This window comes from Pinus tabuliformis, chromosome 8, assembly GCF_031772625.1.
Source record: "Pinus tabuliformis cultivar Carrire ecotype Pingquan chromosome 8, CPIR1, whole genome shotgun sequence".
Taxonomy (NCBI): Eukaryota; Viridiplantae; Streptophyta; class Pinopsida; order Pinales; family Pinaceae; genus Pinus; species Pinus tabuliformis.
Genome location: NC_142294.1, coordinates 1,766,869,532 through 1,766,890,985, shown reverse-complemented (window position 1 = coordinate 1,766,890,985; position 21,454 = coordinate 1,766,869,532). Strand labels below are relative to the sequence as shown.

Sequence of the window (21,454 nt, the reverse complement as noted above, 5' to 3'; positions counted from 1 at the left end):
TGAATTTCTCGAGTTTTATCCTCATTGAGCCATGGTTTCTCTATTTAGTGGAAAAGTAGCCTTACAACACCTATCCAGAAACACAATTGCATAGAGCTCTGAATCTACGAAAATAGAGGATCTTCGTAGGATGCCAAAGCATAGATGAACACACTTTCCACTTTTAATTATGTTTGAATGGAATCTCTAAATATTGTATGAAAAGCACCAAATGCTAAACATAAAGCAACAAAAGCTAATACATATTGGAGATGTCGTTTAGGCTCAATTGAAAATCAAAGATGTATTTTTCAATATATCATAAATCTAGAAAACAACCAACCCTCGAACGACCATGATTTTTTCTCTCCGCAAAGTAAAAGTTGTTTGAACAATCATTCACTAATAGTTGTACAGAGACGTAGCTCCTTTATGCGCTAGGAAAAGCATTTGTTTAGTTCATTTTTAAACTTGTTCTCATTTAAAACTTTTATAGATATATCTATATGGAATAACAATTACACAAAACTAATTAATTGATGAGACATTATTCTCTTAGCTAATATGGAGCTGAGAAAAGGAATCATTTGAGATATGGAAAGTAGATTTATTAATTCATTTTGGACTACATTATGGGAGAGGATGGACATAAATTTATAGAGGTATACAACATTCCATCCATAGACATATGAGCAACTAGAAGTAGTCAATAGGACTTTGGTGTATCTTTTGAAGGGTTATTGTCAGAAGCATCCAAATACTTGGGATAAAAATTTGTATATATACAATACTCTTATAACAAAGAAGTCAACACTTTTGCTAGTAAATCCCCATTTAAAACTTGTTTTGAATATTTCCACCTTCACCTTTGGATTTGGAATGATTAACACAAAATAAATATGTTATTTAGATTGGTAGACAAAGTATGGTTACAATTGAACAACTAAAGGCTATAGGGTCTTGGTAAGTAAATTAAAGCTTTGTGAGATGTTCCTTTTGAGATGCTGGAAAAGGTGGAAGATAATGCGTAAAATCTTAGTTACACCCATACATTCACATTTACTTATTGGTGAATTTGGAAAAATCTAAAACTATATTAGCCATCAATGTTGGATGAGGGATAGGAGTAGGTCCTACCTTCCATAGAAGACTTAGTTACATATGCTCAATTAGAGTTGATAGAGGATACAATTTTGTAAAAGAGATTTAGAACTATAATAAAATGGAATCATGCCATTTGGAAGATTGGGTTGAAAGGACAACTTCTAGGAAAGATTAAATGGTACTCCAAAGAGAAGGTAAAGAAAATTTTCCTCAACTCATTCAGTAAAATATCTGGGGACAAAAATACTCTAAAAATATGGAAGTATGATTTGGATTGTATCAATATATACTTTTTCATCCATCTTGAATGCTTTTAGAATGAGAAATTTAAGGAATTAACTTATAGGAAGAATTTTAATGGTGAGGCCCAATTTAGTGATATGGGGTCTAAAACCTTCTTAGGTGGGCTTAGGACCATAAATAACTCTTTTGAAGGCTTTAAATTTGTTTCTTAAGCACCATATCACCTAATTCTATATTCTACACATAAAGACCTTTCTAATCATCTAAGAAAGATATCAATTAGTGTTTGGATGCAAAAGTCATGCTTCCCAAAATTTGACCTATCATAATTAACCACCATAATTCAAGAAGATGGCATGTTATCCCCCATTGCTCATGGAAAAGGGGCTAGATACATAGGTTTTATGAAGAATACTCTAGAAGGGTTGAATTGTGAATCATTTGAAGGTTTAATGGGTCAAATCTAACCCTAGTTGGCTATTGGTTTGTTTTGTAACCAGACCACTAGGAGGAAAAGGGGTTTTGTTATATATGAGTGCATTTTATTACATAGTTAATTAGAGAAACTAAGATTGGGTAGAGAGAGAGAGAGAGAATAATAGAGGGGGTTTGTATTTTGTAGTGCCCTACAAGCCACAGGTCTCTAGACATTCCATAAAGAGTTCCTTCTCATTTGTATTTGAATCATTTCCATTCCAAACAAAAGAGAGAAGAGTAGCCTCATGTTTTGGTTGGGTTTTCCCCCCAAATTTTTTCTAGAGCATATCTTAGTGTTTATTGTGGTTTGTAAGAGATTGTATTCATTTTTTCTCTATTTTTTTTGCATATTTTCTACTACATGCATTAAGAGCAAGACAATTAATAGCAGTTCTAAAATCTAAGGAAAATTAACCTCACAATATAGATTTTAGATTTCAGTTTGTTTTTATGAATTCTATAGAGATGAACTATCTAGTGGAATATACATGACAATTTATATATCTTAGAGTGAACTTTTGCAAATACAACTCTAGGTAAAAGTGTGTTTCTTCAATACGCATTTGTAGTTATGCAATCAAAATATGTTGTAGACATAAAGTATTCAATAACTCATATTATTCTCAATTTTAATGGTTATTGATTTATGGTTTAACAACTAATTTGTCCATGGTCTCTACTTAAAGAGCACACATGGTCATTTACTAATGATCAATTATGAGAAAAACTTATATACTAATTTTTATTTTGCATTAAGATATTATCTCTAGTGCTCTCATTAGTTGTTGCTATGGATTGTTTCCTCTTAAATGGTTTTAAGATATAAAAATTAGCGTTATAATATTTGATATAGTTATGCGAGTGGTTACATAGGGTGTTTGTCATATGTGGGGTACCTAATTTTATTGAACACTTCTCAATGACTATTTGACATAATTATGGTTCAGTTTCATGTAATCAGATCATAAATAGGATGCATGATCGGGATGTTGAGTACCACTATTTATGTGTCATTTTCTAAGAGTATTTTTTTGGACATTTGGTTTATTGGATGGTCATTTATCCTAGCAAAGTATAACTTGATCCATTTGCACTGCAGTTTGACATTTGGTTAGGATGTTAGGTATTTTTAGGGATGTGTTAGACTTGATTCACTTCCCATGGTTCACTCTCATCAAATATTGGAGTTCGCATTAGTGAAAATTTGCTCACATGTTTATTTGAAGTATGGGGAAGTAGCATTTCAACTTGTAGATTGATACAGTTAGAAAGAATATAGAAACAACTAATTACTAGCAATCTCAAAGTTAAGACCATAGTCTCATAGGAAATCCTTTTGGTTGAAGCATGTACTTTTCCATAATGATAAATAGGTTTATAAATTATTTAAAGAAGGCTAAAACCATGGATAACTAATGTTTTCCCAAGATAGCTATGGAAGAGGAATTAGATCGTGGGAAGAAAACTTGGATGAAGAGAAACAAAAAATGGTTGAGTAAGTCGAATATCAAGTTGCATGAATGTCCTAGCACCAACGAAGAAATAAAAAAAGTTGTGATGGAAAAATTTAGGACTGCAATGTGAACCAATCACAATGGACACAAAAAAGCATATTACATCAAAGAGTTCAATCCATCTTGTGACCACAGTGAGAAAACATATCTAGGTGCAACTATTAAAGGAAAAGCAAGGGTGCTAGTGGCATAGTTGAGGACAGGGTCACACCACCTTAGATGTGAGACTGGTAGGTGGAAGATTACCAAGGAGGTTTGGGAAGAGAGAACTTGCATTTTCTGTGATAAGGGTGTGGTGGAGACAAAATGACACTTTGTCATGGAGTGTGTAGCCTACGAGGATATCCGCAATCAGTATGAAAACAATCTAAAGGTTGACAACATGCACCATCTATTTGACAAAGATAAGATCAATCACATTGTTAGCCTTCTAGTCAAGGCTCATGGTAGAAGATCCGACATCGAAAGAAATATGAAGATGAGTTAAGTTCAATATTCTCTTGGTCCCTTAGGTTGTTCATCCTCGTGGATGTCATTAAAGTCATTCATTCATTTACTTCTTTATTGTGTTCACTAAAAAATTGATAATACTTGATATTGGAAAAGGAATCTCCTACTTATTTACTTTGATTTAAGAATAAAGTTAAAAAAAAAAAAAAAATAGCTTTAAATTGTTAACCATGTAGCTAATAATAATCTTAGAATCTCCTATTATTTTAAATTAATTAATTACACATATTTTTAACAATATTTTGCCTTTACAACAAACCATATACCTCTCCTTTGTTATTAATAACAATACTTAGTTCCCAATATAATAAACTTAAATTGCCTGTCTAAAATTTATAATGATCCAAACAACATCTTCAAACTCAACTTGACAATGTTTTGTCTTTACAACAAACCATATACCTCTCCTTTGTTATTAAAAACAATACTTAGTTTCCAAATATAATAAACTTAAATTTCCCCTCTAAAATTTATAATGATCCAACAACATCTTCAAACCCAACGCGACCTTTTTTATATTAATCTGAATATACTTTTACATAAATATTATATATTTTATAAAAAAACATGCTTATATTTTCCACAAATTAACATCTTTTATAATAATAAAAAACAAAAAAAAGTTAACACTTCTAAAGGGAAGTGAAACATCCCAAATATAATTATAAAAAATTTAAATCAGTAACTAAATGAAAACTACACCCCACACTGACCGATTAACATATTACATAAAATTCACATTGACATATTACATAAAACTTTTCTCTTTTTCACCGTCACTTTACATTATCAATGTTCAACTACTCACCGAGATCTTCAATGTTCAAGGAATACTTTAATCGTCACATACATGATGATGATGTCATACATATCAACCTTGACTTTTTTCAAAGTTAGGAAACATCAAATTTATGTCACAGTATATGCAATGGATTTGTCCCTCTAGTAAAGACTTATTAAAGACTTTTTTACACCTATGAAGATTGTATACATCTCAAGCTTAGTGAATATATCAATGAAGAAAGTATATACAGTGAATATACGCTCTCCTTACCGTTGAGTGTTGGCGTCCCATCTCCAAACGATGTCTTCAAGGCCAGGCCTCAGATCTTGGCTGAAGAACTTGTTGTACTCGAGCGAATCCCCCTGGGTCTTCCGAAGCTCCACCACAAAGAGCGAGGGCATGACTTGGAAAATCTCGGCATCAATGCACAAATGCCCCTTCCGCCCCTGCTCAGACCCCTGCAGCTTCACCTTACAGTCCTTCGACTTCTTAAAGCTGAACTGGAACAGCCTGGCGATTTCTTCAAGCTTCGACACAATGCTCGACGCCGGCTGAGTCGACGTGAACCTTGATTCCTCCTCCTTGTCCTTGAAAAGCCCTGAGAGACTGAACATCGGGGAGCGGGAGATGATGTGGAAGGCGTTGAGGCAGGCGGGTTCTGGGGTGAAGAAGGCGGACTCCACATCGTCGAGGAGGTCAACATCAACGTCATTGTCAACCTGCGGGGGCTTGAAGTCCCGGCGAAACCAGGGAACCTCCAGCAGCTGCGGGACGGTGATCCTTGTCCGGGGTTTGGGGTCCAGCAGCCGGAGGAGGAGCCATCGAACTTCGGAAGAAAACCAGGGCGGGCACTTGAAGTCCCCCTTGTGGATCTTCTTATACATCACCATCAGATTCGCGCCCTGGAATGGTAGGTACCCCGCCATGAGCACGAACAGTATGACCCCGCACGACCAGATGTCGGCCTTGGCACCGTCGTAGCCCTTGTTGGTTATAACCTCCGGTGCGACATAGGCCGGCGTGCCGCACGCCGTGTGGAGAAGGCCGTCCTGCCGGAATTGTTCCGGCAGCGCGCTGAGGCCGAAGTCGGAGATCTTCATGACCCCGTTGTCGTCTAATAACAAATTCTCCAGCTTCAAATCCCGGTGGTACACCCCCCGGCTGTGGCAGAAATCCACGGCGCATATCAGCTGTTGAAAATACTTCCTCGCCTCCTCTTCTTTTAATTTCCCCTTTTTGACAACCCTGTTGAACAGCTCGCCGCCTTTAACATACTCCATCACAATGTAAATCTTGGACTTGCTCGCCATGACTTCGTAGAGCCGAACAATGTTGGGGTGGTGGACCAATTTCATCACCGAGATTTCTCGTTTAATCGGCTCGATCATGCCGACTTTGAGGATTTTTTCCTTGTCCATGGCTTTAATGGCGACGCTCTCGCCTGTCTTCAGATTTCTCGCGTGGTAGACCTTGGCGAACGTCCCGTGCCCCAGCAGGCGCCCTAATTCGTACCTCCCCATCAGAATATTGGACTTCGTCTCCATCTCTGCTCAGCAGAAAAAAAGAAGACAAGATTCTTCTAGATTAAAACTACAACTCAACCATCTTGAATTTCTTTACCTGTGCCCTTCTAAGCCAAGACCTTGTTTCCCAACATGCACTCCATTCCAGGCGTCGTAACTGTTTCTGCCGATGTTTTGCATCAACTCTTTGCACACGAGCTGTGCCTGAGTTCGGCCATTGATGATCTGGACAGCCCGCAAGCACATCCTAGAGCATTCTGTGTATATATACATCAGCGTTTCTGGATATATACATAATAAATATGTGAAGAGAATGGTAGAGGAAAATATTGACTGCAGCTAAAATGTAATGGATTTCTTGAACCAATCATAAAACCATCAAACTGGTTTCTCCTTTTTTATAATTTTGTTTGAATGAAGGATTACCTAAACATTTTATAGATAGCAACTGGTCGTTGTGGGACTGTCAAGTGCAGTGCGAGAACTTGCGTACATGATAACATTAGAATTGCCGGAGGTAAAACGTTTCTCCTTCATTTTTATTGGATCAGTAGATACTAGACACTAAGCAAAAACTATAATGTATTTAATGTAAACCCTAATATAAAACCTTAACCAACACGCAATTCATTTTTATTGATCTTCATGGCATTAGATCATTGGCTCTCTGGTTATTATTGATCGTCATGGCATTAGATCATTGGCTCTCGGGTTATTATTCATCGTCATGGCATTAGATCATTGGCTCTCTGGAAATCATTGCACTCCTATTCCAAATTTCCCTCTCAAAACTCATGACAATAACTTCCACGATGGAACTAGCGAAGTAATTTTTATTTCCTAACTTTGCAAATGGGGCTCACCTTCTTCTCCATGATGGCAATGTGGAATCTAACTAATGAGTAGGCATCAATGTATTGGCCCAAGCATTTACCCTTTTCTTCATAATGACATGGCAGAGTCCATGACAATAATTGCCTCTTATTAACTTTTATTTATTTTCTTCATGATCGATTGTTAAAATAATAAGAATGACCGTATTGCATTGAAAAAAGATCACACTTTAGGGCTTGTAGCATTTGTTAGGGAAGATGCATTGAAAAAAGATCACACTTTAGGGCTTGTAGCATTTGTTAGGGAAGATGGTGACATATTCTCTGAAATCTTTGTTATATAATATTAGATGCACACCTGTCTTTGAAAAAGTAAGATTTCATGGGAAGGGTGTGACAAACTTTCAATAGTTTGGCCTTTTCTGGTTATTTGGTAATTACATTGAGTTGAAATTGCTAAATGACCCAGTTCTTTTATTTTAAAATTGTATTATTGATTTGAAAATGTTTTAATCCAAATTTAAATTTAGATAATGCCAAGTGATTACCCATATGAAAATGATGTATGAAAATGATGTAACCATTATGTGAAAAGGCTGATATCACAAGAAAAACTCCCATCGAAGTTAAAAGCTATATCCCATCAGAAAACAAACAACCATATAATAAAACAAGAATAGCATTTACATTAGTTATCTTTAAACAATTAATTAAACCAATAAATTAAGTCAGATGACTAGAAAATTAAAATATAAAATAATAAGATATAATTTATTTTATTTTATGTAGAGATACAACTTAATATTTAAAAAAATGTCGATAATTCATTTTATGATTAATATGGAGCAAAAAACAATAACATTTAAGAAGAATAATAATAATATATTTTAATGTTTATTGTGAACTAACTATTTTAATATCAAAATTATAACAAATAATTTATATTTGAAATATACTAATGGTGTATTAGAGTGTTAACATATGGAAATATAAAGCGAATGTTATATATATATATATATATATATATATATATATATATATATATATATATATAATCTATTTATTATGTGAGTTGAATTGAAAATTATAAATATAATATTTTAATATATCATTGTGATAATGGTACAACTTGGTGTCATGTTGCTACGGTGATTGTTTGAAGAACATCAAGCCTCTGTGGATGCTGAGAATGGTATTTGTAAAGGGAGAAGGACCATGTTGTTTTCATTTTAATTTTCCTACTCATTTTCTATTTTCTACGTTTTAATGTCAAGAGGTTTTGCTAGTTTAAAATTAAAATAAACAAGTAAACCTTAAAAAGCATTTAAAATATATTTATATATAAATAAATATATATATATATATATATATATAAAATAAAAATAAAAACTATAGTGTATATATATATCAAAGATCTAATTTTGATAGCCATGCAATATATTTTTTAATATAATATAAAAAATTGATGTTTTTCTAAATATATTTGTCAAACACACACATGGCAGCAACAAAATATTAAAGATAAGAAGGAGAGTACATCTATTATTTAACAATGATATACATTTATAGTACATTCGTGTGACCATTGGGTTCCACATCCCAACGTCTCTTGGACTCTCATGGTTGTTCACATTCTACACTAACCCATAGAGGATTAGATGTCCAACATTCCCCCCTTAATCCAAAGGGTTATGTATGAGTCCAAGAAGAGAGTTGTAATACAAAATGTGCAAAGGTGCATGGCAGCACTAGGCTGAATGTGCTCTTTGAAATGTTGGTATAAAGGGTAGTGGTTTAAGGATGACCACCAACACTGGTGTAGTTCCTAGAACTCTTCCAAGTCTGGCATGAAGCTCAGGGCTTCTGCTAGAGGAAGTGCTTCTGATGTTTTGAAGAGGGAAACCTTCAACCAATAAAGGGAGGTCTCATCTCGAATAAAAGGGAGAACCTCAACCTGAAAAGGGAGGTCTCAACCTGTGATGGTTTGAGGATGACCAACAACTCTGGAATGCTTAATGCAATTCCTGGAACTCTTCCAAAACTAGCAAGAAGCTGAAGTCTTCTGCTAGAGGAAGTGTCCCCAATTCTTTGAAGAGGTATCACCAACTAAAGGCATGCTCAGGGGTATCTTTGTCTCTGGCTACAACTCTGAATCTGGTATGGCAGGTTGTGGCTCATGCTCACTTGATGTGGCCTTGAGGCTTGTATATGACCATCATTTCCCCCCTTGTCAGATACAAGGTGAGATAATGGAGAAAAGTCAACTGCAAGACTGTTCAATACTCTAGAACAAGTTCTGACATATGATTGGAATATCTTCTTGGTTGTTGATGCCCATTTCCAAGAAGTGATCCATCCAAGATGAATCTTTGTTCTTGCAGGAGGTTTTGAAGCATCTGTTTGAAGAATTACCAGTTTTATGACAGTGCTTACATGGATGAAGATCAAAACAATGATCTTTAAGATGGCCAACTCGGTCATAGTGTTGGCATTTCACAATCTGTTGCTATGGAAGAGGTGCAGAATCTGGAACAATTGGAGGTGAACTGTCATGAAGGAATCTGGCACTCTGAAATTGAATGGGCTTTGAGTAATCTGGAATATGAAAGGAAACCTCCTTATCATATCCAAGACCTATTATGTGCTTGTTGTGGACAAGCTTTTCCCAAAGTCTGATGACCGACTTGGGAAGTGCAAAATGAATTTTTGCATCTGAATGTACAACGGCTGCTTCATTTGGTATTAGATCAACATTATTGATTTGCTGTTGATGGGAGTTTGTCTCAATGTTATTGATTTGACCACTTGCTAGTTGTTGATGGATGTTATGATGCTTATGTTGTTATAACTCATCTTGTTGAAGCTGAGATTCAAGCTGCAAAAAATCAATTTTCTCTTGTGTCTGTTGCAAGCAAGTTTGAATGACAAAAAGAGTTTCCTTGCTAATGTTGAGTGTGCTTTCAGTAGTTGACATAATTAGAGTTCTTAATAACTCTAATAAATTTCCAATTTGAGTCATTTTTAAACTTCAATAGGTCAAATCAATTCATCAACAATAATCTAAAATAAATAAAACTCTGTTCACAACCTTTAATGTTTCAAATCAGCATAGAGAGCAACACCAAACTTTTACAATACTAATGCAGAGAATACACCTGGTAATTTATCCCAATGGACAAAGATTGAATGGGCTGATCTAGGGTTGTTTGAACCCAACTTGGCACTCCAAACAAGCTGCTACAGGAACTGTGAGAGGTTTGTCCTCGGATTAAGATGGATCTATGCACATCAATGTGTTAGACAACAAGAACTAATAAAGAGGTGTCTTGTAGCATGACACCAATTTTACATTTTTATTGACATGTTCGCACAACATTACAATGATAGGAACTGGCAAAGAAATGCTTTAATGTTTTATACTAATTCACACATCCATGCTTGTGGTCATTATAGTAGCATTACATAACTCTCATGCTATAATCTTTGGACTCCTCTACAAATATACAAGTACTAAATTATCAAAAAATCTACCATATAATCCTTAAATCAGCTATCTCTACATGATGTCTATATTATACCAAACAAAATATGTCCTTAACCAATTCCTATGAGAGAAATCAACCCTTACTGTGCACGCTAAAGCATGTGTCAAAAGCTAGCTTCAATTCATTTTAATGTTCTTAAAATATTTTTCCTTGTTGTGAATAAGAGTCTTTCAGCCTCCAATCCCATTGGATCTCCCTCTTCAATGACAATAGACACTATGGAAACTACGTAGAGGATCTTCAACTGTCCCTAATCAATCTTGAACAGCAGGATTATTTTATCAGTAATATATAATTTAAATCAATGCATTCAAGGAGCATTGAGGATGCGAGGCACACTGATTGATCATTATGGCTTTTGCCACAATGATATCATCTCTGTAGCCACTTCACACTTTTAACAAACGTCACAGACGTGTACAGACATCCATGGTTGGTGAACGTCAATTTAGAGAAATTTTGTTCAGAATTTCATTTTCAAAGATCATTTTAAGAGTTTCAGAAATCCTTACCTCTGAAATCTATTTAATCTCCTTCTGAAAACCCACATTGCAGTACAATTATCTTTATATTCTTCATCGTAATAGAGTAACTTGTTCTTTTACAATGGTGGGAAGGCCTTTAATTTATGTTTTCTTCCTAGTCTTGGAGCTCATAATGGGCCTCAATGTGTTGGCGCAGACACCATCGGCTTCCACAGGCTGTAAGAATTCAATTAACAACCTTTCTCTATGCTCTAGCTTTCTTAAAAGACTGACAGACTCACCCAGTGTGCAGCTGGAGGAATCCAGGTTGGAGCTCCAACTAGCGCGGATGTTCCTGTTAACCCTCCCATCGCTGCTCCTCCAGATTCGAGTCCTGCGGGTGCTCTTCCATCTCCTGGACCTTCTCCAACTGTAAATCCACCGACAACAAGCATGGGTGTTCCTCCTGTAGAGTCGCCTTCTACACCTTTAGCCGGTTTGAATCCTGGAAATCCAGGTTCTAATCCTGGAATGCCAGTGGCTTGTGCAGCTAGAATATTTCAGCTAAGTAAAGAACTCGGGCATAAATCCGATGGGGAGACCATACAGTGGTTTTTGCAACAGGCAGAGCCATCGATCATAATAGCCACAGGGAGTCCAAGCGACATACAGATATGTGCACTCACTCACTCATAGGTTCCGTAAAGATGATGAAGGGCTCTAGAGGAACCTCCCATTAAAATAACACCTTTGGCGTAACCAGTTTGATGAAATAGGTCTCTGGGGAACTCTGTATTTTTTACCCAATCAATGGCAATTGGGGCGAAATTTGCACAAGTGGGAAAATTGGTGTATTAAAATGGTAGTCTCGCACCCGAAACAATATGCAGACAGATTGAAGTGAGGGAGGACGACGAAGCATATATCTATACAGCGAGTGCACACATTGCTTTTTCATAAACTTTGATGTTATCATTTCAATTGAACAGCCTCATGCCTCATGCGCTGGTTGTTCCTGGAGCATAAAGATTGCAGTTGTAATGGAAATAAAATTAGAGATGAGGGGCGAAGTTACAGAGCTCCTTTCAGGGAGGAGGAGCGACGCAAATGGAGCCGATACACATGGATCATCTACAGGTTAATGAATGGCAGTGTGGCCTTTTTTTGGAAAATATTTATTTCAGAGATGTTGCCTGAATGTTGGTGCGCATCCTAGGAAATCCAACAGTCAAGAAATACGTTATAACAGAGGCGTTATATGGTATGGCAGAGTATAGGCGTTATGAGAGCTTCTTCTGTAGCAACCACCAAATCGCTCTGCAACTCCCCAAAACTATTCAGCTATGTTATCAATCAGAGTGGCGCAGAGAATTCAGCTTGAGTTTAGCTGAGATGACATTCACAAGTGCAGCACTAGTAGCATAAAATTGATGGATATAATGTCAGAGTCACGCAGCAATAAAATAGGCAAGATGACCAGAAATGCAGCAAAATTGATAGGTAAAGAAAGACCACAAAAACCAGTGGCTCAAATTTAAGCAGTGCAGGAATACGCATGCAACTCTGATACCTGTCAAACACAGACATGGAAACAACAAAATATTAAAGATAAGCAGGAGAGTACATCTACTATTTGAAAATGATAGACATTTATAGTACATTTGTGTGACCGTTGGGTTCCACATCCCAAGGTCTCTTAGAATCTCATGGTTGTTCACATTCTACACCAACCCATAGAGGATTAGTTGTCCAACAATATTTTTATTATATATAGAAATATTTTAAATGTTTTTTATTTTATTTTAAATTTTAAATTGTTTTTATTTTTTAATGTTATTTTATTTTTTATTTTTATGTTAAACTATCTATCTCAAGAAAAGAAAAAGAATCTAATTGTGATTCTTCAAAATCTAGTTTCTATGATAAAAAAGAAGGGAAAGAAGTGCTCCAAAATCTCTATAGTTGGATTGACTTAACAACTCAAGAAGATTGGAAGTGTGACAGAGGTTAGGGAATTGAGAGCAATGTGAGTAAAAGAGTCGAACAATGTAAAAGGAAGTATTTTGGTTTTTTTTGTTATATTGTTTATTATTTTTTAAAATTATGTATTTTTACTGGGATATTTTTTATTTTTATTTATAATTTATATTATATATATATATATATATATATATATATATATATATATATATATATAACTTCCTATAATTATATTATTATTATTTCCATATGCATTATTTTTTGTTTTTATTATTATTATTATTAGTCCTTTTAAAATATTTTAACTCTTTTTTATGTCTTAATTTTATTTTTTTTATTTTTTTAACTTTTAACTATTTGTTTTATTCATATTTAATTATTTAATTATTTTATTTTTTTTACCATTTTTTGTTACACTAACAAACTGGTCTCACTATGTGTTATTTATCTTCAATAGCACAGTTAAAAATTGTTGGAAATTCAAGGCTTTTCAGAGGCATGAGCTTTTATCTTTAACTTCGTGTCTGAAAATTGTTGAAATTTTAAGGTTTTTCAAAGTCATAAAACTTTATCTATAATGACATTGCTAAAAATAGTTGAAAATTGACCCCAAAAAGAAAATATTGAATAAAATATTGTTCCAGCATCAACACTTTTTGTTTTCAAGGTGTTCTTTCATTTTTTTGGGGGAAAAAAATTGGTTTTTACTACCTGGGTTTTTTTTTGCTAGAGCTCTCATTTTGAGGTCATAGTTCCATTTGATTGGTAACTTTGTTAAATGTTGTGTTCAGTCTTCAAGTGGGAGATTATTGGTTGTGGAGCCTAATTATCTTACTATTTTATAGGTCTTTATTTTAGCCACATTTGTACCCTAGTTCATGGGGTGTGTAGGGGGTTTTGGCACCTTACTATCATCACTAGGGGGTTTAGGGGTGGTGATGACAAGTCTCTAGAGACTCCATTGGTAGGGGTTTATCAGAGAAATTTTTGGAAAATTTTCCTTGTAAAAATATTGTAGTTTCACAGTCAATCTAGACCATTCATTATTAGGTCACATATATGATGGTAGATGTTATGTTAGGGTTTTATTCCTTAGAAAAAACCATATTTTTAAGAGGGAATTGTATTGCAAATGTGCATTATTGAGATAACATTATAATTGAGAGAGAGGAGACAATAAGAAAGAGGAGAGGAGCTTGCAACAAATGTGTTGTAGGTTGTAATCCCTTCATTTTACTAGAAAGAATAAAAGGAAGGGTTGGCTATATCTCCATGGACATAGCCCAAATTGTGTGAACCATGTATATTCATGTATTCTTTATATTTTTTTTCATTATATGTTTTATTTTTGCATTCATTTTGATTGTATTTCTCTGTGATTTATTCCTAATAAGATGATGACATTTTAGGAGTTGAAAAAGAAAATTAAGCAAGCATAAATTCTTATATTACCAAAATTGAAATAGCCCCTCAAGGTGGAGACATTGTGAGTGGGTATGATATGGGAGAAATCTTGATGTAGGAAAGAAGGCTTATAAACTAAAATTCTAGTTTTCAACTACCCTATCTGCAACAAGGAGCTCTATGCTTTGGTACAAGTTGTTAAAAATTGAAAATATTATCTTATGGGAAACAAGATGGTTATTGACATAGAACACCACCTACTATAGTACTATAGGTCCAAATTAAGTTATAATGTGTCATGCATACAAGTTAAATGGTTTTTTTTGTAGTAGTTTCATCTAGTATCGAAGTACAAGAAGGATAGCACAAACAAGTTGGACAACATTCTTTCAAGGCCAACCATATCAAAAATTACAACTTTAGGGACCCTGATTCAAATGGATCCTTTCACCCATGATGCATACAAATAGGCATATATATAGGATGGTGACTTCAAGGAGGTGTTTTAGTAGTTTAAATCCATAGTTTTGAAAATAATGGAGATATCACAATTGAATATCATCTCTAGAATGGATTACTCAATAGGATATATAGGTTATGCATCCTTGAAGGTGAGAGATACTAGTTAATAAGAGAATCTCACACCTCCAATATTGCTGGGAATTTTGATGTAGGGAATATAGTTTGCAATTTTCAAAGATGTGTGTACTAGCCTAGAATGCAAGAAGATTTAGCTAGGTTCATAAGAGGATGTATTCTTTATTGTGCCAAAAACCCTAGTAGTAAGAAAAAAAGTTTATACCATCACTTAAGGGTAACCGATCATCCTTAAGAAAGAATTTCCATGGACTTTGTGGGAGGTTTGCCAACAACTAGGAAGGGATATGAATAAATGTTTCTGGTATCTAATAGGTTCAACAAGATGTTCATTCTCATGCCCTGTAGAAATACCATCAATGAGAAAAAAGCAAAAAAATTGGATAGGTCTAGGTACATTGTGGGATACCAAGGGGAATATTTTCAGATATGGAAATTGGATTTCTCTGTGCCATTTAGACTACATTATGGGAAAATATGGAAACAAACTTCAAGACGTCTTCAACATTCCATTCATAGATAGATGAGAAAATATACATAAGAGGATTTTTGAGGAAAAAAAGGACCTCAAAACAAAAAATGTATTTACAAAATTAACTTTAAAAGAACCAATTGGATTCAAGATGATGATGTCATCTCAAGTGTAGACACCTTTTGGATGTGGAATTAAATTCCACATCCAATCAGTACCCACTTTGCATACTTATAAGCAGACCGACATAAAAATAAATGAAAATACATGAAAAAGGCATGCGAACTTGTCTTTTTCATGTATTTCATTTTTTGATGTGAGTCTACTCCAAAGTATGTTTAGTTGGTACTATTTGGATGTGGAATTTGATTCTGCATCGAAAAAGTGTCTACACTTGACATTTGAATAAAATCTACAAGGAGATAGGCCAAAAATATAATAAATAAATAAATAATGTTTCTTTCTTTTTCTTTAGAAAGTCTTAACTCTTATTTTACTATTTTAACTATTATTTTATTATTATTCTTAGGAGACCCATTTTATACCTTAAAATTCCCTTAATGAGTAGTTAACATGACTTTGGTGCAACTTTTGAGGGGTTACAAATAGAAGCATCCAAATAATTGGCAAGTAAATCTAGTATATATATAACACTCTTATAATAGAGCAATCCACTTATATTGTTAAACCCCCATTTGAAACTTATTTTGGATATTTTATAGCTTCACCTTTGTATTTGCATATGGACAACAAAGAGGAGTGAGGAAGGATCTCATGAGGGATTCCATGAGGGTAGACAATTTTTTTACAAAGATTAAGTGGATCCATCTACAAGTGTGCTACAAGTACATGAGACATTGAAGTAGTCACAAGAAAAGTACAAGACTAGGAATATGAACATAGAACAAGGAAGTTATTCAAAGTGGGAGATAGAGTATGGTTACAATTGAACAAAGAGAGGCTATAGGGTCATAGTAAGAAAATCAAAGATCTGTGATATGGTCCTTTTGAGATACTATAAAAGGTGGGAGATAATACCTATAGACTCAGTTTACCTCCATACATGTGCATTTACTGAGTGGTGAATGTGGAAAATATAAAATTATATGAGCCATCCATGTTGGATCATGAAGATGAGAAAATCATACCTTCCATACAAGACTTATCTCTAGATGCTTAGGCAAATTTTATAAATGGTACAATTTCATAAAATAGGTCAATAACTACAAGACAAGGCATCATGAATTCGGAAGATTGGGTTGAAAGGACAAATTTCAAGCAAGGTTAAAAGGTACTTGAGAGAGAAAGTAGAGGAAAGGTTCCTTACCTCATTCTGTAAAATAGTTTGGGACCAAAGTCCCCAAAAGATTGGGAGATATGATCTATATTCTCTCCATATATAATTTTTCATCCATCTCAATGCATTTAGAATGGAAGAATTGAAGGAATCATCTTCCAAGAAAAATTTAGCGCTGGGACCTAATTTGGAGATATGGGGTCTAAAATATCCTTACTCTAGTTTAAAGCCTTAAATTATATTTTTTACAGGTAAAAACTTATTTCTTAAACACTACACTCCATGGAACTATATTCTACACAAAAATACCTTTCCAATGGTCTAAGAAAGATGTCAATAAGAGTTTGGAAGCAAACGTTATGCTTCTTGGAAATTGCCTTATCATGATTGACCACCATAATTCAAGAGTATGACATGCTAGATTGGTTTCCTCATGCAAAAGGGATAGCTACATGGGTACTACGAAGAATACTATAGAAATATTGCATTGTAACTCATGTTAAGGGTTGAATGGGTCATATTTAACCCCTAGTTGGCTATTGGGGTGTTTTATAACTAAGCTGCTGGGAGGAAAATAGGTTCCATTATATGAGTGAATTTTGTTACATATTTGATTAGATTAGTTGAGAGTGGATAGAGAGAGAGCATAATAGATGGAGTTTGTGTTCTATGGTGGCCCACAAGCCACAGGCATTAGGAAACTCCATAGAGGGTGTCTTCTCCTTTGTATTTGCATAATTTCCATTCTAGACAAAAGAGAGAAGATACATACAGGTTTTCTCTCAAAAAGGTTTCCCATTACATATCTTGGTGTTTATTATGATTTTTGAGTGATTATATTTATATGTTCTCTATTTTTTACATATTATATGTTGAATGCATAAAGATAAATACAATTAAATAACAATTATGGAATTTAAGGAAAATTAACTCCATAGTATAAATTTTAAATTTCAATTTTTTTTTTATGTTAGATCTATTCTTACAAACTATCTAGCGGAATATCCATGACAATTTATAAATTTAAAGAGAAGTTTTCTAGGCCCACTTGGCTTTGGATTGATGGTGAATGGGTGCACTATTAAGGCACTCCTTGTGATAGGTCACTGGTTCAAAACCCCCGTGGGTGCTTACCTACCAAAAAAAAAAAGTGAAGTTTTTCTATAATTTAATCAAAGGTAGCAATTTAGGAAGTTTTCATTAAGGGGGATAAGCTCTAATGACCCCCCTTCTCTTATTATGTCTCCTTTGTAAATCCTTCAACCATATTCCAAGTTTTTCTTAATGGGAAAAGTTAGGATATTTAGACACTCAATTTTTAATTAAGATCAACTTGGTCTAATGTGGATTTAGGTAAAAGTGCATTTCTTCCATATGTGTTTGTAGTTATGTAGTAGTATGATAACAATATGTTATAGAGGTAGAGTAATTTGATAACTCATGTAATTCTTAGCACCAATGACTATTGATCTATGATTTAACACATAATTTTCCCATGGTCTCTATTTAAAGAGCATATAAGGTCATTTTCTAATGATCAATTATAAAAAACTCTTATATAAATTTTTATTTTACATTAAAATATTCTCTCTAAAAGCCTAATTGACTCTGGATTATTTCCTATTAAATATTTTTTAAGATATAAAAATATTGGTGTTATCGTATTTGACTAGTGCTATGAGTGGTTACTTAGGGTGCTTTCGAATGTGCAATACCTAATTGTATTAAACACTACTCAATGATTATCTCACATAATTATGACCCCCACATGACCATATGTCAGCCTTGGCACCGTGATAACCCTTGCGGGTTATAAGATCCCATGCCACATAGGTCATCATGTCACACGCCGTGTGGAGAAGGTTGTCTTGTGTGAACTATTCCAGCAATGCACTGAGGCCGAAGTAGGAGATCTTCATGACTCCGATGTCATCTAATAAAAAATTCACCTACTTCAAATCCCAGTGGCACACCCCCCTATTGTGGAATAAATCCATGGAGAATATCAGTTGTTGAAAACACTTCCTCGCCTCCTCTTCCTTCAGTTTTCCTTTCTTGGCAACCCTATTGAACACCTCACCATATTTAACATACTCCATCACGATGTAAATATTCAACTTGCTCACCATGACTTCGTAGAGCCAAACAATGTTGGCGTGGCAAACCAATCTCATCACCGATATTTCTCATTTAATCGGCTTGATGATGCCAACTTTGAGGATTTTTTCCTTTTCCATGGATTTAACGGTGATGCTCTCGCTTGTCTTCAGATTTCTCTTGTGGTAGACCTTGGCGAATGTCCTGTGCCCCAAAGGGCGCCCTAATTCGTAACCCCCGTCAGAATATTGGGCTTTGTCTCCATCTTTGCTCAACAAAAAAGAAGAAGACATGAATATTCTAGATTAAAACTACAACTCAACCATCTTCAATGTAAAGACTGAGCTGATGTAAAGAAACATTTCTGAAACTATAAAGATTTACTGAACTGTAAATATTGTAAGGAGTTTTTATAGAGCTATCTATTCTAAACAAAATATGAAACTTTAAGAAAAATTTTGTTCTAAGTTTATGCAAAACTTCATATGACTAATTGCTTGATTGACGATAAGTACTTACTTGGTCTGCTGTGGATTTCTACTGTGGATGAAAATGTTTCAGAACTCCTCCAGTTTGCTCCCATTTACAAAAAACTGAAACCACCCAGCCAAACTAAGCAGAACCTTGCTACTCAGTCCAGTAAGCTTCTCAGTTGAAGCAGATTGTCCCCCGTGCCTAGAAACCTCAAAACAACCAGCTCAACTTCTGTAGGTAACTCAAGTTTACTTCTTCAATATCCCCTTCTTTCTTCCTTCTTCTTTCCAATTCCCCCCTTTATAAATTCTTCCTTCTGGTTTATAAATTGATTCTTGGCGATGGCCATCCTTCCTTCAGCACCCATCGCTTCATTTCCTCATGACACCCTTCCCATGTCATGTCATATACATTTTTTTTTATTTGAAAAAAGGTATATTGATTTTTTTGATTAACTTTCATTTTTTTGATTTATTTTAATATAAAGGTTAGACTTATATTAAAATACTTTATCATTAGTTTATTTTTATTATTTTATTAATTGATTAATATAATTTATTTACTAAAATTTATTTAATATTACTTTTATAATTAGGTCATTACATTCAATTTATTTACATATGCACTTCTAAGCCAAGACCTTGTTCCCCAACATGCACTCCATTCCAAGCATCATAACTATTTTTGTCGATATTCTGCATGTTAAAATTTTTACAAGTGGAAAAGGAGAGGAGTCTCCCTCAACAAATTAGTTGCAAAGGTCAAATCTCTAATTGCGGCAAGAAAATCGCAACTAGACATGAGCTTGTAAAAACACAGAAAATGACTCATGGTAGAATAGAGTAAAATAGAGTAGTTGCGGTAAAACTAGATGTGAAAGTTTAAATCCATATCACAACAAAACAAAATTTAGATTATGATATCGCATAGGAAAATACATTAGCATGAAAAATGGAGGCTGCAGCTCCAAGTAAAACAAAAATTCTTACTGTGATTTACGCTTCACTAGGGGTTGCACAGTAATTCTCTGTAAAAATCCGTAAAAATTGTTTCCATGTGCCCACCACTATTTTCTCCATGATTTTCTCTCTTCACCTCTCAGACTTACACCCTTGACCCTTTATCTTGACTCGATCAACTTTTTAAAAAGACTTTTACAATCATATTTATCTAAACATACATATTTGACACATTAATGCATGACATAGAAAATAATTAAGACATAGTATGGGTGATTTTACATAATAAATGATTTACTGATCCTGCAGAGGTTGCAGACTGCAAGTAATAGTTGCAGAGTGAATGCTTTCCCATACATATTTACCAAATCTATAGTAAATACCCTTTTGACTTTAATTATCTGATCTGTGTTACAAAATGGAGAACTCGTACTCCTGCTCAGAACTTCTATCCTTCAACATGCAAACAAATCGGAAACCTGCAAAAATCCATCTGACAATTATGGTTGTTGTAAGTGTGTTTCCATCTGACAATTATGGTTGTTGTAAGTGTGTTTAACAGGATGGTTGGGATTAATTTTCCAACACTCCCCCTTAATCACAACTATCGCTATTGACAATTTCCAAACAGTCTTTGAGATAAACAAAAATTTCACATGCCAATGGCTTTGTGAAAATATCAGCAAATTGTTCCTGTGACCTACAGTGCTGCAACACCATTTCACGATTTTTAGTTAAATATATAATAAAGTGATATTTACCGCTTGGTCCTCTTGTGAAAAACATAGTTCTTTGATAGTGCAATTACTGAAGTGTTGTCATAGAAAATAGTTGTTGTTCCCTCTTAGTCGTGGCATATATCCCTCAACATCATTCTCATCCAAACTACCTGACATGTTATTGTTGTTGCGGAAAAATATTCAGCTTCTGTTGTTGACAATGACACTATTGGCTACTTCTTGGAGACCTGTGAAATGGATCCAGAACCCAAATGAAAAACATATCCTGATGTGCTCTTTCTGTCATCGACACTTCCTACCCAATCACTATTGGTGTCACCAGCTAGCCTAAAATAATTAGCACAGTGTATAAAATACCATATTTTTTTGTCCCATTGACATACCTTAGAATCATTTTCGCTTCTTGCTAATGTGTCTCCTTGGGTGTGTCCATGAACCTCGTGTTGAGGCCTCAGAAA

General features: G+C 34.6%; 1 protein-coding gene across 1 annotated transcript; it reads right to left on the bottom strand.

Moving 5' to 3' along the window:
- Positions 1-4,572: 4,572 nt before the first annotated feature.
- On the bottom strand, positions 4,573-6,646 carry LOC149243216 (CBL-interacting protein kinase 5-like). The gene has a single exon (XM_089374459.1). It carries the CDS (start codon positions 6,153-6,155, stop codon positions 4,878-4,880), a length of 1,278 nt encoding a protein of 425 aa, XP_089230585.1. The 5' UTR covers positions 6,156-6,646; the 3' UTR covers positions 4,573-4,877.
- Positions 6,647-21,454: the final 14,808 nt, after the last annotated feature.

Excerpts from the sequence above, each read along its gene's own strand:
- LOC149243216 (XM_089374459.1), bottom strand. The coding sequence starts at position 6,155 with ATGGAGACGAAGTCCAATATTCTGATGGGGAGGTACGAATTAGGGCGC.